Genomic DNA, 18153 nt, shown 5'->3' with positions numbered 1-18153 from the left:
TAATCTAATCTAATCTACATCCAGATATATCCAAGGAAACTGGAAGAGGAAATTGTGGGGGTTCTGGCTGATATTTTTGGCGTTATTAGACATGAATGAGGTCCTGGAAGATTGGAGGGTTGTGCCTTATTCAAGAAGGGCTGTAAAGAAAAACCTGGGAACTGTAGACCAATAAGCCTAATATCTGAGGTAGTTAGGTTACTAGAGAAGATTGAGATGAGATACATATGCATTTGAAAAGACAGGGTTTGATTAGGAGTTAGTGAGTTTTAAGATTTGTAGTTCAGGTTGATGTTCTGGATGTAGGTTTGCTCACTGAGCTAGAAGGTTCATTTTCAGATGTTTCGTCACCATACTGGGTAACATCAGTGAACCTCCGGATGACACCATACTGGGTAACATCAGTGAACCTCCGGATGAGGCACTGGTGGTGTAGCCTGCTTTCTATATACGAGTTTAGGATTCCTTGGGTTGGTGACATCAGTGCCTGCAGTGTAGTCAGCATGGCTTTATGCATGGGAGATTAACAAATTTGCGTTCTTTAAAATGTCTAGGAAGGTTGATGAGGGCAGGGATGCAGATATAGTTCATATGGATTTTAGAAAGGCCTTGCATAAGGTTCCACAAGGTAGATTGCACTGGAAGGTTAGATTTCATGGAATCTAGGGGGAGCTGGCAATTTGGATACACAATTGGCTTGATAGTAGGAAGCAGAAAATAATAGTGGAAGGATGCTTGTTGGACTGGAGGCCTGAGTGTAGTGGAGTGCTTCAGGGGTCGGTGCTGGCTCCATTGCTGTTCGTTATTGATAATGATTTGGATGAGAACTTACAAAGGCATGATTAGTACATTTGCAGATGACACTAAAATAGGCAGTAACATGAACAGTGAGGAAGGTTCAGAAATTGTAGCAGGAACCTTGATCAGCTGGGGAAGTGGACTGAGAAATGGAGTTAAATATAGATAAGTCTAAGATCTTAATTTTGGAAACTCAAATCAAGGTAGGAGTTTTATGGTGAATGGTAGGAACAGAGGAACCTTGGATTTCAGGTGCACAGTTCTCTGAAAGTGGAGTCACAGATAGGGCAGTGAAGGTGGCTTTGATACACTGGCCTTCATCAGTCAGGGTACGGAGTATAGAAATTGGGAAGTTACGTTGCAGTTGTACATGATGTTGGGTGAGGCCGTACTTAGAGTGTATGTTCAGTTTTGGTCACCTTGCTATAGGAAGGATGTTATTAAGTTGGAAAGAGTGCAGAAGGCATTTATAAGGATGTTGCCAGGACTCAACGGTCTGAGTTTATAGGGGAAGGTTGGTCAAGCTAGAACTTCTTTCTTTGGAGTTTAGGAGACGGAGTGGGGGTGGGGGTGGGGGTGGGGGTGGAAATCTTATAACAGTATACAAATATCATGAGAGGTGGGGATAGAGTGAATGCACTCAGGCTTTTTCCCAGGGTTGAGGAAGCGAGGACTCGAGAGTATCAGTTTAAGGTTAGAGGGGAAAGAATAAAAGGGATTGGAGGGGCAACGTTTCTTAAAAAAGCAGGGGGTGGTATTTACATGGAATGAACTGCTAGCAGAGGTGGTTGAGGCAGGTAACATTAACATTTAAAAGGCATTTGGACAAATACATGGATAGGAAAGGATTAGAAGGATATGGTTCAAAATGCAGGGAAAGTGTGGATAGACATCTTGATAGGCATGGACCAGTTTGGGCTAAAAGGCCTGTCTTTGTGCTGTAGGACTTTATGACTCTATAGCTCTATGAAAGGTACGATGAAGGACGGCTGATTTTTATGTATTTAAAACTGAAAGTCTAAAAATGGTAAATGAGTTGGTTTCTTTGGAGAGGTTCAAGGAAAGATTAGGCGAGATAATCTTTCCAGAACAGTGACCTAATCCAGTACATGTCAGACAGCAGGGATGCCTGGAGTATTAATGGAACTTTTTTTTTTACTGTCTTAATTTAAAACAGGAGTGTAAACATTGAAAGCTATTTGCTTACTTTTAGTTCAGAACAAATCAAGGATTGATGTAGTTTAAAAAACCCATGAATAGGACGTTTTAGGCAGTTCTGAGATGACCTGACTGGGGTCAAAAGCAAATAAAGTTTCCTTTCTAGAAGAAAAATTACTGACCTGTTCAGGACGCATAATCAGTAGAAAAGCTTAATTTGTGAAACCTGAATTCCGGGAGTGTTTGGCTAGAAATCTGCAAGTTGTTAAAAGCTGAGGAAGTTTGCACTCAGCTTTTCAATTATTTATAAAAGATGACTTCAGTTCACAGGAGGGAGCTAGGAAGGATAAGTTATGAACTTAAGATTTGATCTGGAAAGGTAATTTCTTTGTATTTGAGCTGCTGTAAAGCGGTGTTGGGAAATACGGAGAAAAATAAAGTTTAAATGTTAAGATTTAGAAATATTGTTCTAATCATGCTCTAAATCTAGGTAGATTTTTCTTTTCATCTAACGTGTCATGAGCTTCTGTTCTGTTCTTGAAGAAACTGAGAGACTATGTCAGGAGTATATATAAGGCAGAATACTAGGTCAATGAAAAGATTCTTGAGAGTACGAATGTGCAGAGGGTTCTTGGGAGTCCATGTACATATATCACTGAAAGTTGCCACCCAGGTTGATAGTGCTGTTAAGGCATACAATATGTTAGGTTTTATTGGTAGAGAGATCAAGTTCCAGAGCCGTGACATCATGCTGCAACTGTACAAAACGCTAGTGCGGCCTCACTGGTCGCCCCATTCCAGAAAGGATGTGGGGGCATTGGAAAAGGTGCAGAGGAAACTTACCAGGATGTTGCCTGGTCTGGAGCAAAGGTCTTATGAGGAAAGGCTGAGGTACTTGGGTCTTTTCTCATTGGAGTAGGTGGTCAAGAGGGGATTTAATAGAGACATACAAGACGATCAGAGGATTAGATAATGTGGACAGTGAGTGTCTTCTTCCTAGGATGATGTCAGCTTGTACGAGCGGGCATAGCTGCAAATTGAGGGGTGATAGATTTAAGACAGATGTCACAGGCAGGTCCTTTACTCAGAGTGGTATGGGTGTGGAATGCCCTGCCTGCCAATGTAGCCACATTAGGGGCATTTAAACAGTCCTTGGATAAGCATATGGATGATAATGGGATAATGTAGGGGGATGGACTTACATTAGTTCACAGGTCAACGCAGCAGAGGGCCAAAGGGCCTGTTTTGCACTGTGTTGCTCTATGTTTTACTAATTATAAAGATACAAAAATCAGGGCAGATTTCATTCTGGTATCAGACTTCACCAGTTGTTCTATTAGCTGGGATCAAAGGTTATTGGAGGTAGTTGGGAAAGTGAAGTAAGTCATATTAGCCACAATTTTATTGAATGGCAGAGCAGGCTTGACGGCCCAAGTGACCTTCCCTGCTCCTATTTCGTATGTTCAATATTTATCCTTCAACCAACACAAAAACATTGTACTGTGCAAAAAATGACTGGCCCACTTCCCTACAGTGACTCTGTACCAGGATATCCTGAAATGTTCTACTTATAGAAACTCTTTCATACGCTCCCATTACAATGTCTTTAATTGATTAGTTTCATTTAGATTGCCTCAGGACAATTAAAATGTCAGTCTACTCACTTGATTTGCAAAAAGTAAATAGCACATAGTTGGGTCTTCATTATCCTTCATTATGGCACGAATTAACTGCAGCATTGGAGTAATACCTTCAGAATAAAAGCAGTAAGATTAGTAAGGCATCCAAATAAATTTGTAATTGACTGTCCAAGTGATTTCTAACATTTTAAGTTTGCTTCTCTGTTCCTCCACAAGATGTGTTATTCCCTAACTTTTAATATTTAACTTTAATACTGTTATCAACAAAATGCAGTACCTACCAGATCCACCTGCAATCAAACCAAGCTTTTTGGCATATTTGTTTTCTGGTGGCGATTTCTTGTCAGGCTGGATGGCAAATTTCCCTAGGAACAAATCAAGGATTGATGTAGTTTAGAAAACCCATGAATAGGGCGTTTTAGGCAGTTCTGAGACGACCTGACTAGAAGCAAAGAAAATTACTATGCAACTGTTCTTCGCCACCTACCCGACCGGTAAGACTCATGATACAATTACATTTCAGTCGTCTTAAAATTGGTGTTAGGATACAAAACAAATGATGCTGCACACATACACGTTCTAATGATCAACTTTGTGATAACAGTTATTACTCTGGAACAATTCTTGCAAAAATACCTTTTAACTTACATCTACAGGAGACAGATGTTTGAGCATACTTGCAACTTGAGATATTAAGGAAAAGTATGTTCAGCATTAATGCTTAATTAAAGCCAAATAAGTCAACGTTTCAGTTTACTACTTTAGTCTTACGTCATTTAGCTTTGATGGCTACGTACAGTAACTATTTGTGCGAAGGAAGAGAACTTTTTAAATTCAGTTCTGATGAAATGTCACAAGCTGAAACTCTTTCTCTTTGCACAGGTTTTGCCAGACTTACTGAATATTTGGATCTGCTTCTCTTTTTGTTACAGATCTCACAATTGTAGTGTTTTGCTTTTGGAAATCTTTTAATTGATCAGTGCTATGACATTACTGTTATAATCTGGGCAGCTGTGCATGTTTTGGATATGACAGGAGAGTGTATTCAAAATTTGGTTTCCTAGCTTGTTGGATGAAAAGATCAGGCACTAAGATGCAATTCTGCCTCCTCTGGTGATAAGGACAACAGGAGTGGTAACCTTCACTGAGATCCTGTTGTATTGCTAAATGATTCATGACCTTGTCTTTAAAGTTGAAGTCTTATTCCACTTGACCACAAATTTTAGGGCTGGTGGGTCAACACCGTATTGTCAGAAGACCAATAATATACCCACTTGTCTGAACATCCCCACCCCAGGGAAAAGACACTTGCCATTCACCTTTTTTTCAAATTAGACATTATACTGAGGCGTTTGAGTATCTTAAGCTCATGAAAGACTTGCTTTCTTGACTTTGCTTGCACAACACTCATGTCAGCAGTGGTGTGAGAACACTGTATCCTAATAAGCTTCTTCAGAAAGGGTGGCACAATGGCGAGCACTGCTGCCTCACAGCACCAGGGACTCTGGTTCAATTCCGACCTTGGGTGACTTTCTGTTGCAAATTCTCAGTGTCTGCGTGGGTTTCCTCTGGGTGCCCCGGGTTCCTCCCACAGTCCAAAGGTGTGCACATTAAGGACTGGATATGCTGAATTACCCATTGTGTTCAGGGGTGTGTAGATTAGGTGCATTAGCCATGGAAAATGCAGGGGTAGGGGTAGGGGGATGGGGATGGGATGCCTTTCGGAGGGTCAGTGTGGACTTGTTGGGCTGAATGGCCTGTTTCCACATTGGTGAGGGTGCCGGTGATGTTTACCAGGATGCTGTCTGCATTAGAGGCATCCCTCCATTCCTTGCATGGAGATGTGCTGATCTAAAAGAGCCTTAAAATGTCCCTTGTATCTGCCTTCGTCACCATCCTTGGCAGCATGTTCCAGACTCCTACCACTTTCGTGTAAAAGACTTACCCCTCACATCTCCTTTGACCTTTCTCCCCATTTAAAATGCATGCCCCCTACTAGTAGACATTTCAACTCTGGGAAATAGATTCTGACTGTCAACTCTATCTATACATCTCAATTTTGAACAGCTCTTTCAAGTCTCCGATCAGCCACTCCATAGAAAATAACCTGAGTTTTTCTAGCTTCTCCTTATAGCTAATATTCTCTAATCCAGGCAGCATCCTGGTAAACCTCATCAGCACCCTCTCTAAAGCCTCCACATCCTTCCTGTAACGTGGTGGCCACAACTGAACACAATACCCCAAGTGTGGTCTAACTAAAGTCTTATAAAACTGCAATATGATATCCTAACTCTTGTATTTAGATCTCTGACCAATAAAGGCAAGCATGTCATAATGTCTTTACCACCCTATCTACTGAAGTCGCCACTTTCAGGGAGCTATGGATTTGAACCCCAAGGTCCCTCTGTACAATGCTGTTCAAGATCCTGCCATTAACTGTATACTTTTACATAACATTTGATCTCCCAAAGTACAGCATCTCACACTTACCCAGATTAAACTCCATCTGCCATTTCTTCACCCATTTCCACAACTGATTTTGCTGTATTCTTCAACATGATCCACAGCCCAACTGATCTTTGCATCATCTACAAACCTACTAGTCCACCCATCTACATTTTCATCCAAGTCATTTACAAACATCACAAATAGCAGAGGTCCCAGTACAGATCCATGCAGAATACCACTAGTCAGAGGTCCAGCCTGAAAAACACCCTTCCATCACTACCCTCTACCTTCTATGGACAAGCCAATTCTGAATCCACACAGCCAAGTCACTGTGGATTCCATGCATCTTAATCTTCTAGATCATGAAATCTTTATTCAAGTACAGAAATGATAAAAGAAACTATTAGAATGTTTTGCCCTCACTGTAGAAAGCCCTGTCCAGACCATATGAGAGGTAGCACACAATTTTTGACACCTTAGATTATAGACATTGAAAGGAATACAGTGTCAGTGTAGGACAATGGGACATATGTTTACCAGAATCAATTCAATCATGGGAAGTTGGGAAACCTTTCTTCACATCAGAAGTAGACGCTAGTTAAGGCACCATATTAATCTTAGATTTATATCTTACTAAGATGCATGAGCAAATGTAATTATTGTAGATAATGGCATATCCAGTGTATAAGACAATTCCATTTCTTAGATGCCAAAAATCATGCTTTTCCATATACAAGTGAACCTTTCTTTTCAGCAAATATACATAATTCATCAGCTTCAACTTTTCAACCAGAATTGGATGTTTTACTTTTTGATACTGTATAACTGGATGCAAGGGATCAGGCCAGTGATGCTGGCTGTACCACAGGTACATGCAGCAGTTTAAGACATGCCCACATAAACAGAATCATCGTCATCAACAAGAAAAAAAGTTGTCATGTTGTCTGATAGCATAGCATTGTGGCATCTGCACTCATCTTGTGCAGAATTATATTTTTGATAAATTCACTCGATGGGCGTAGGAGTCTCTGGCTAGGCCAGCATTTGTTGTGAACCACTTTACTGTGGGTCTGGAGTCACATATATGCCAGACTAGGCAAGGATGACAGATTTCCTTGCCTATAGGACATCAGTGAATCAGACAAGTTATTCCAATAACAATGGTTTCATGGTCTTCATTCGACCCTTAATTCCAGATTCTTTACTGAATTCAAATTTCACCATCTACTATTTGGAGGAGGTGGGGGCGGGGGGTTTCCCAGAACATTAGCTGAGTTTCTGGATGAATAGTCCAGCAATAATACCACCAGGCTATTGCTTCCCCAGATGTGGCGGTTACCTGCGACTGGAAGTTGGAGCAGAAATGTCTACAAAAGTAGGACAGAGACTGGGTGCTACTCAAGAAAGGACTTGCCTTCTGGCCTCTGATGTCTTCCCACCATTTACAATAAGTAATTGTTATAGGATGAATACTCATCACTTGCCTGTGCGCTAGTGTGAAGTTCAAGGAAGCTCAAATTCCAATTCCTCTGTCAAACTATGAACCAAACTATTGCTGTAAGCCATTAAGCTCTCTTTTAAAGTCAGACACTTCTGCCACAGCCTCAGCCATTGAGAAGAGCAAAAACAGCAATGACGTGCCAACACTATGACCTCAAATTCTCAACTTAGATAAGCAATAATGAGCCTTTAACGCTGGGCCATATGCTGAAATTCTCTATCTTTGTAAGAACACCTTAAGAACGGCAACAAGACAAGAACTTCAAGGAATTAAGGTCACCCAATCCAAGAGGAAAAAATAATCAAGAGATCACTCCAAATTGTACTGCGCTTGTTAAAACACACAGATTAAAAAGTATCCAGAAGCCTACAAATTATATTAAAATTTAACTTTCTATAGGTCCAACAATTCCAAGTAATATTCACTGAAATGCAGACAAAGATGAAGAATCATAACCTCTGCATTTTTTATGCATGTAATGATTAAAACATCTGCTGTAGCACCTTATTATTCTTTCAAACAGATCCAAAAATCATCAAGATCAGCGTATGAGCTTCGGAATGGCTGCATTTCCCAAAATCCTAAACTTTTTTTCTGGTTCAGTTTTAAACCATGTTTTCTTCTTGTTAAACTGTAGAACATAATTCAAATGCGTGCAAATTCCTGCCACATTCTTTCTGAGAAGGTCAAACATACATGTGTAAAGCCAATTTATCACAGGATGTGACACAAGCTGGATGGTTGTAAACGCTACAAAAATATCAATTGCCTCAAATCATTACAGCAGATTACCAATGCTGTAGCTATTATCACAAACTGCACAGCCCAGCTTGCACTGTTTCAATAATTGCCAATTGTTTTCGAATCAGTGAAAAGCAGACATTGCATCATTTGGAATTCGAATCAGAGAACACATTACAAGCGTGATGTTTTGGGCCCTTTCTATGGCTAACACCAAGTACATTAATGCAACAATTTTGTGACTATGAAGGTTAGTCAGTTGTTCAATAACTTGAGTTTTAATATTTCTAGAACCTGACTGTATCTACATGCTTTTAATGCCCAGACACATCTCACACTGTACCATACACTGGAATAAATTTTTATTCCAAGAAGTGCACCGAAAAGAAAACGAGTATTAGTTGTTCCTCTTCCGCTTAATTTAATTTCATCCCCCATTCTACAATCACCACGTTACACTGAAGGTTTTGGAAATGGAGATTCTTATTTCAAATTCAAGATTATAGCAACACTAGTCTAAAGTGTGGATTGCAAACACAAATTTCACCTTTTCCTTCATACAAGAGTAATCCACCCGGTCCTCTAAAGTGGATGGTGTCCCCAATCTTCAGGTCTTCCAAGTATTGAGACATCTTGCCACCTTCTGGGAACTTGGGATGTACTCCTTTGAAATAGATCTTCAGAAAGACAATATCAACTTGAGTAAGCTGAGAAAACTAGTTTACACAGGTTCTCTATACTGCCATGTGGAATTAAAACTAGCATCAGCTCTGGCAAGAAATTAAAATAGGCAGGTGTGAATAGTTATCTAAAATGTAAATCCATCTCTTAAATGCTAAATTATACAGATAGAGAACAGAATTGTGTAAATCAAGTGCAGCTTTAGGAATATTGGAACAGAGAATCCAACCATGATCATAGCTTTCTGCTCCCTGGATTACAAACGCTTAGGCTAGTTTAATGCCAGACAATAGTTTTCATAGTGTTTTTAAAACAAGATATGCAAAAAGCCGCTGAGTCTGATGCAGTCCAATTATTCCCATTATTTACTAGTTACCCAACTACCCAGAATTTAATTTGTGTAAACTCATTCGTCTCAATGAATTAATAATCTGGATAATTTTACGTTTATGACCAATGAACTGCAAGATTAATGTTAAACTGACTCCAGACAATGATTAACACTTAAATAGTATCATGTTAATTTTGGATCATTTGTTTAAAAGCACGCTTTTACTTTGTCCTTTCTTTTACTTTGCTCCCTGAAGAGAATTTATTAAATAAGCTGCAATTTTAATTAGTACATGCATGCAAAGAGCGCGCTAAAAACCTGTATAAAAGGAGCAACTTCGTTTTTTGGCTATTTACCCTATCCTATTTTGGCTATTTATGTGGTATTGAAGGTTCATGAGATTATTTGGAAACTCTAGTTTTAAAGGTGGATAAATGCACGCAGCATTTTAATTTTAATTTGTTTAATTTGTATTACTATATTTTTAAGGAATTAAAGGAAGGATATAGCTTTTGTTTTATTTTGAGTTCTATGAATGATGCCAGGTCACTTTGAAATTTGTTTAAATGCATTTAAATGAGGTTTTGAAAATCTGTGAAATGGATAGGCCAGTGCTTAGAAGGGTAGAGAGCAAACAAAAATTGACTAGGCATCCTATGATTCAGGGAGACAGACACAAAGTAGTTCTTTTAGAAATACAGAACCATCTATGTGGTCAAGGAGAGTACAGGTTCACCAATGAAAAAGTGAAATTAAATTCAAAATCTGCAAATAAAAGCTAGCCTAATGGAGACCATTTAAGTTGTTTTCTTGCTGACCAATCAGAACACAAGGCCTTTGTGTAGGGCTACTTCCATGACACTTTCCAGCTCAGGTGGGAAGATATTGGTAATGTCACTGAACTAATAATCTAAAAACCTCATTAGCCAGGAACATGGGTTCAAATCCTACAGTTGCAGCTTAAGGTCAGGTAATTAATAAATATAGAAAAGGAAAGGTAGTCAAAGTAACAATTGTAAAAACACAACTTTCTTACTCATGTCCTTTAGAGAAAAATCTGTCATTCGTACCTTGTTTGGACTACATGTTATCTGACCCACAACAACGTGGTTGATTTGGAAGTGATGTAGCATGTCATTTAGTTCAAAGGCAATTAGAAATGGGTAACAAATGTGGCTGTGCCAGTGATGCCCACAGCATGGAGCGAGAGCGAGCAACTGGAACACATTTGTGAGGGTGGCTGGAGAAAAATACACAAGATGTGCTAATGGTGGTAAAGGAGAAATGGAAATGTGAAATAAGTGTAAGTGAAGATATGGAAAGGAGAACATGGGTCTGCTGTGCTGAGAACAAAATCAATGAATCACGCTCTGGGGAGATGGGGGCAATCTGAGAAAAATGGAGGTCAGAGGCCATACTCAAGCTTGGGAACTCAATACTGTGTCCTAGGAACTATAAAAGGCCCAAGTGGAAAACAGCACTGTGCTTGCAGTTGTATTACATTGTTAATTTGGATAATGCACCAAGTAATTAATAACAAGTGTGTCTCTTGTGATAAGATTCTCCTCAAATGAGCCAATATGTAATCAGAAGTCTCAAACCAGGAAGACCAAGATTTGGTCCTGGTCTACATCTGTTTGAGTGAGATTTATAAATAGAAGATAGAGTGTTTAAACTGATACATCAACCTTAGCCTTGTGGATAGCTCTACAAAGAAACTCCCCATTTTGTAGTCAGAGAAAAAAAAAAGAATACTAGTTTGACAGACAGGTTCTGGACAATCTACAGACAGAACAAAGCAGGATCAGGAGGTCAAGCTGTTGGCCTTTTGTCCAGCAAAAACAAATGCATCAGAAATGCAAACGTACAGCCTGATAAGTTTTGGGGAGATTGGTCAGAAAAGTCTAATGCACTTCATTATTTTCTAATGATTATAGCACATGAAAAAAAAAACCTGGATTTGTTTTGGTCTGTTTGCTGAGCTGACAGGTTTGTTGGCAGATACTTTATCCCCTTTCTAGGTGATATCTTGATGAAAGAGGATGAAATGTCAGCCAACAAACCTACCAGCTCAGTGAACAGACCAACAATGAATCTAATCAGCTCAAACTACAGATCTTCAAAAACTTTAAATTGAATCATTTTCATGTTTAATGCACATTTTACCTTTCTGAAGGCAGAACAAACTTGGTTGAGCATGAGGGGTTACAGGACCAAACTTGTACAAGAGGTTTTCATTAGATTGGCATGAGAGGTGGTGTTATCAGATGACTAGAAATTACGTAATAGCAGTAAACTGTTGTTTGTAAGGAATGCAGCAAGCACTTAAAGAAGAGTTTAGACAAAGGGTTAGCTATTTAGGGCTGAAATAAGGGAAAGTTTTCACTCAAAGGATTGTGGATCTTTTGAATTCTCTAGAGGTTGTGGATCACAAGCCTAGAATATATTCAAGACAATGCAATACATTGTTGAATAGAGGTAATGGGGATGGTGTAAGAAAGTGGAATTAAGGTAGATCAGCTATAACCTTGTTGAATGGTAAAGCAAGTTTATCCTTGTATGCAACACTTAATATCAGAATCCCGAAAATGTAACAGGCACTTTGAAGCAAATAAGTCAAATAAGTAAGGACTTAGCTGCTCATAGATAAATAACAAATAGCAAGTTTCATTCTTGTTTAAATTATGAAAAAAATTCTTTAATCTGCCTACTTTCTGGTTCAAAATTCTACATTCACAGAGCTCACCATATTTAAAAGTATATGAAGCGACAAGTTGATTGACGAATAAGGAAACAGGCATTACCTTGACAACAAGATCCACATAGCCTTTGTCGTCATCACTGCTAACTGGAGTATATGGCCGTACAATAAGGCTTCCATCGATTCTTGCAGAGAGATACACATGTTTTCCTGTAGGAAAAGTTCCAAGTCAAACATCTGATTCAATACAAAATTAAAAACAGGTGAATGAATAGAATTTTAATTGAACTAGTAGATGTCCTGGGTCATTGCTTACAGAAGGAGAAGTTTAGGTTGTGTGTCTGGTGGGCCATAAGTACATTTTTTCTTCTGTTGGGTATTTTTCTCACAACTTGTTAAGCAGAACACAGTATAAAAAGGGAGTGAGAACAGCTTACACAAGGGAAACAAGTATAGAAATGAGAGCGTCTATGCACTGAAATTAGTTGGAGCAAACAAAAAGAAATGCTAGAAAAATAATGGTGAGAAAATATCCTTAAATCCCATCTGGGTTTGACTTTGCAGGAAATAGAATTTCCTGCAATCATGTTTTTTTTAGAAATACACAAATCCAAGAATTTGAGTTACTATAGCATTCAAAGCAACATCAAAAGCATTATTTTTCTTCCTTTGATGGAACATGGACATTACTGACAAGCCAGTATTTGATCCCATCCACAACTTGCCTTGCATTAAGTGCAACTTTTGAGGACAGCTAAAGTAACTGGGTTTGGAAGAATGGCAAATTTCCCTCTCTTAAGTGAACCAAATAGCTGCTTATGATAACTGCTAACAGTTTCATGGTTACCATTAATGAGACCAGCTTTCCTTTCCATTTTAAAAAAATTATTTGACCTTAAATTCCATCAGCTGCCATTGGAGGATTTGAACCCACATCCTGAAAGTATTAGCCTTATCAGTCGAGTAATATTACCACTATCTTCCCACCCTTTAATTAGAGCCTTTTTGGAAAGTATTATGGAAGTCATATCACTCCTTTCCCAACCCCTCTCTCCTTGCCTCAATAACGGTAGCTGTAAACAATGGCGATCTGCTTTAATTGTTGCTGTAAGAACTGCTCCTTTGACGTATTTTAGGTGTTGAGGGTGATTTCCTCAAATTCTAGGAGCAGCATCATTTACTGTTTTATATGCTGTTGCATTGTTTTGAAACTTTAGGGGAAAAAGATCAAAACAATGGCACTTTTAAAAGGAGGAAGACAGACAAAGGCTGCAGCCACATGGTCAGTGAGGGGTAGAGAGAAAGTAACCGACACTGCTGTCTGACAGCAGTGAATCCGCACAGTTACTGTCTTTGCTGTTTGAGTGGTCAGGCAGCATCTAGGGAACAGAAGATTCGACGTTTCGGGCACATGCCCTTCTTCAGGAATGAAGAATGTAGAGAAAAAGTAACCGACACTGCTGTCTGACAGCAGTGAATCCGCACAGTTACTGTCTTTGCTGTTTGAGTTCATGTATCTCTGAATATCGGAGTGCATCCAGGAAAAATTAAACATCAAAATTCACAGCTGATCTTGGACGGATCTCTATGGAAGAGCTCACAGCACAGGACCTAAGGGAAATCTTTCACACAGGAGGGTAGTGTGTGTATGGAATGAGCTGCCAGAGGAAGCGGTGAAGGCTGGTACAATTACAACATTTAAAACACATCTGGATGGGTCTATGAATAGGAAGGGTTTAGAGGGAAATGAGCCAAGTGCTGACAAATGGGACCAGATTAGGTTAGGCTATCTGATCGACATGGACATGTTGGACTGAAGGGTCTGCTTCCGTGCTGTACATTTCTCGACTAAGATAAACAAAGATCTAGCTAATCAACAAAGATGAGTCACTATACATGTTAACAATGAAGGACAGTCAGATACAAAGCTTGGATAAATAAACAGCATGCACTGGTACAAGTGACACAGCACCTTAATGTATTAATCAAAGACTTCCGTTTTGGTTAGACCACGCAGGGAAAGACAGTGGTGTCGAACAAATGAATCCAGGACATGGTACAGCAATCAGCCAATACAGCTGTTGCTGAGGCTCTAAGTAACTTACCTACAGGCAAACCAAGGATGTGTTCTGCTGAAGGGAGAGCAAAGCGAAACCGCCTGGTGTCGTGGCTCACAACCTGTTCAAAAAAACAAAAATGAGTACTTGCAGGTTCTCAATTTTTGAAAATACAGAATACAAAAAGGTGTCACACTCACCTCCTTATCTATCAATCGCAGTGGATACTTCTCATTGTGATCTTTTAAAGTGATCGCAGGCTTCTTCTTTTTTGACAGAACATAGTGTCCCACAACAACGCCAACTGTTGTTATGAGAACAGCACCAATTGCAAAGAGCACTCCGGAGGCCTATAAAAGAAACATTACTTTATGGCAGCAGGATGCTACATTTCACAACAATTATAGAGTGTTCATCATAAAGTGAGTACCTTTTAGCATAAAGTGTGTCAGGGTTACTCAATTTAGGTGAAAATTAATCCAGCAGCATTACTCTTAAATACAGGTTAAAGTTGCCACCACAGTCTTACCAGACTGTAAAGGTGCTCTCTCATTACAGAGACAAGACTGGGGATGGTTTATCCAGAGGGTCACCACATCTAAAGGTGAGGGGTCAGGTTGGGAAGCAGAAATCTTCAGATGAACCTCACCTGGTGCATGAAATGAATCACAACGGTGGAATCATTGTACTGCAAACAAATCATCCAGCCAGCTGAGATATCTTGTACTCTTAAGGTAGTAAGTAGAGTAAAACTTTAATATTAATACTACTGTATAAATTATTAAAATTAAAGTAACAGCAAAATCTCCTTTATGAGAGTTGTCAATCACCTTAAATTATAGAATTCCATACAGTGTGGAAACAGGCCATTTGACCGATCAAATCCACATTGACCCTCTGAACCGCATCCCGTCCAGATACAGCCACTACCCTGTCCCAGTAACCTAGCATTCCCCATGGGTAATCCACCTAATCTACACACAAATTGAAAGCAGTTTCACCTGGACATCACAAAATGAATATGTATCGAAAGTGCATAGCTTAACTGCAAGGAATCTGTTTTTTTTGGGTGGGGATGGAGAAATCTACATATTTATCTCACAGTAGTGTGCAGTGTGCTCAGATACCAAGCAATCATGCAATTCCAGTTCACCAATGTTTACAACAGCTCAAGATCATAAATTGAAAGATTAGTTTTAAATGAGCTTTATTTGTAATGATTTACCTAAGAATCTTAAGTCACTGGACCGGAATCACTAACCCACAAATAAACAATACCTGTCAGCCTTCAGATGTATTTTATTAGTTTGGTGGGGGGGGTGGTGGAGAAAAGAGATAGTTACAGAAAGTAAAGAGGAACTACTATTAGTATTTCTGCTTGCTCCTGCCCTGCAGAACCAACCTCAACTTGATTTTTTTACCCCTTCCTCTTGTCCAGTCCCTTCTCAAATCACATCTGTGATTCTTCTGACACACAGTTTCAGAAGTTCCAGTTCACAGACACCAGCCACCTTATCTTCACCATGGTCATGCAATCCCTTTACACATCCATACCCCCATTAAGATGGTCTCAGGGCTCTCCACTTCTTCCTCGATAAAAGGCAGCCTCCTCCACCTTGGCTGATAGGGCCCTCAACCTTGTCCAACCCATTTCCTGCACTTCTGCCCTCAACCCTTCTCTTCCCTCCCTCAACTCCAAAAGGATCCTCTTGACTTCGTTTATCACTCTAGCAGCATCCACATCCAAAAGGATCACAGACCACCATTTATGCCACCTCCAGCAGAAGGCCACCACCAGACAGATCCCCCACTCCTTGTCAGCCTTCCTCCGGATCCATTCTTCTTCCATCCAACATCTCCCCAAACTCCCACAAGACCTTACCATGTAATCACAGAAGGTGAAACACATACCCTTTTACTTCCTCCCTCCTCTGCCCTAGACATACCTTCCAGGTGATGCAGGTAATACAATGTAATCCACTGTATTCTCTGTTCACGACATGGTCTCAGCTGCATTGGGCAGACATTCTGTCTGCAAAAATGACACCGAGCTTCTGGCTGCTTGCCACTTGAACACACCACTCTGTTCCCTGGCCAACATTTGTCTCGGGCTTGCTGCAGTGCTCAGCATCTCACTTTTGCTTGTGGACTCAGAAGCGGTCAGGACTCAGTATCAATTTCAATAATTTTAGGGCCCACGCACATTCTTTCATGCCCCGACCAAACCATCAGCATATGTACCAACATTCAGTTCTGAAGAAGGGTCATTGGTCTCGAAACCTCGAGTTTGCTTTCTCACCACAGATGCTGCCAACATGAGTTTTCCAGCTATATCTGTTTTTGTACAAGAGCATTGGAACCTAGCTTGCACCTAACTTGGTTCCAGTTTGAAAGTTCTATGTCCAGACATCTTACGCATTGCCAAGTATCAGATTGGCAGGTTGTTATTCCCACTGACATTTAAAATAAGATTCTGACACAGCAAAGCAGCCCTTTACTCTGCCAATGTTTAAAATTTGACTCGATGGGAGGAAATTGAAACTTGGAGCAATAGATTTGCTGGAACATTCAACAGATACATCCAAAGGAAAACTGTATGCTCAACTTTTATTTGTAAACTAGCCATATATTTTCTATCTGACAGACATCGCCAGTATGGTGTCAGATCCTATTCTAATTAATGAAAACAATCCTTGTATAGCCTTTCCCATAATAGTATCAGCTCATGGATCTTTTGTAAGCAGCTGGATCAGTTTCCTCCATTTATTCTAAGTTGCATCCTTGGTTTTAAAACTGGTGGATCCAAACCCAAATCTTAAAATTGCAAACAGTGCAGGTATTGAAAAGTCCACTTTCCATGACTAATTCTGATTGTGTATTTAACTTGACTGCATTTTATTTTCAAACTCCTCCCTAAATACTAGACTTGGACAAGACTCAAACCTTGATACAATCTCCCTGCAACCCAAATCAAATGAATTTCAAGTGGTTCATCTGGGGTTCTGCCATGCCACTCAACTTCTCATCACGACTTCAGTCCAACTATAGACAAAAACAGCCATATTCCAAAAGGTGACTGACCACCCTTGGGATCAAGACAACAGTTGACAAAAGTTAGATCAAAATCAAGTAGTTTAGTAAAATTTGGAATCAATTTGATGGAACTCAGGAAAAACTCTCCAACGAATGCAACCTAACATGAGAAGCTGTGGCGGTTGGAGGCCAACCAGATAGTGTACTAGGCTTCACCATCTTCAGCTGCCTTAATCAATGACCTTCCCGCCAAAGTTAGAAATGGTGATGTTTGCAAATGATACAGAACATTGTGCAATGCTTCAGACTGCAGCGGCAAGGACCCATTCACACCAGACAAATATCAGGTAATGACTATCCCTAAGAGAATGGTTAGATTTCTGTTATGTTCAATGGTACCAAATATTAACAGCCTGGAGCTAACACTGACCAGATAATTAACTGGATCAGCCACATATGTACTGTGCCCACATGAGCAAGGAGGAAGCAAGGTGAATTCTGTAACTCACCTCCTGTTCATCAAAGCATGTTCATCATCCAGAAGGGGCAAATCCAGAGAGTGATGTAATAACTACCATTTGCCTTGATGAGTATAGCTTCAACAATACCAAGACAGTTACAGAAAGCTGGACAAAAACTGCTGGACTGGCCTCCCACATCCTTAGAAATTCACTCCTCCTACCCCTATCATATGATGATAGTGTGTTCCATCTAAAGGATGCACTGCGTCAACTTGAGGCACCTGCCACACCCATAACCTCAGCAAGGACTGCAGATGCTGGATGCCAGAGTTAATAGATATTTAACTGGAAAAGCACAGATCAGACTGCACCTGAGCAGGCAAGTTGACAGATCGGGCCAAATCCCTGGGGCGAGGGGAGGGTGTGCATGTGTATATTGAAAGGGTAGGGGGGGTGAGAGGGATGGTGTCAGGTGGAGGCAGTTGGGGTTATAGTGAATGGTCAGTGGGAAGGGTGGAATGGATAGGCAGGCAGGAAGATGGACAAGTTAGGGCAGGTCAGGCAAATGAGGGATGGGACTAGACATGGGATAAGGCTTGGGTG

The 18153-nt window shown here is 40.1% G+C and overlaps 1 protein-coding gene across 1 annotated transcript in view; it reads right to left on the bottom strand.

Moving 5' to 3' along the window:
- LOC122563254 (NADH-cytochrome b5 reductase 3-like) overlaps positions 1-18153 on the bottom strand; it is a 37211-nt gene that overhangs the window by 8930 nt on the left and 10128 nt on the right. Inside the window, exons 2-7 of the mRNA XM_043716893.1 lie at positions 14257-14406; positions 14105-14177; positions 12103-12209; positions 8834-8963; positions 3878-3961; positions 3621-3706 (exon numbers count right to left, since the gene is read on the bottom strand). Of these exons, the coding sequence (XP_043572828.1) occupies positions 3621-3706; positions 3878-3961; positions 8834-8963; positions 12103-12209; positions 14105-14177; positions 14257-14406 (630 nt within the window). The remainder of the gene's footprint in view (positions 1-3620; positions 3707-3877; positions 3962-8833; positions 8964-12102; positions 12210-14104; positions 14178-14256; positions 14407-18153) is intronic.

This window comes from Chiloscyllium plagiosum, chromosome 26, assembly GCF_004010195.1.
Source record: "Chiloscyllium plagiosum isolate BGI_BamShark_2017 chromosome 26, ASM401019v2, whole genome shotgun sequence".
NCBI classification, from domain to species: domain Eukaryota; kingdom Metazoa; phylum Chordata; class Chondrichthyes; order Orectolobiformes; family Hemiscylliidae; genus Chiloscyllium; species Chiloscyllium plagiosum.
Note: the sequence above shows the minus strand (reverse complement) of the source record. Positions and strands in the feature narration are given on the sequence as shown.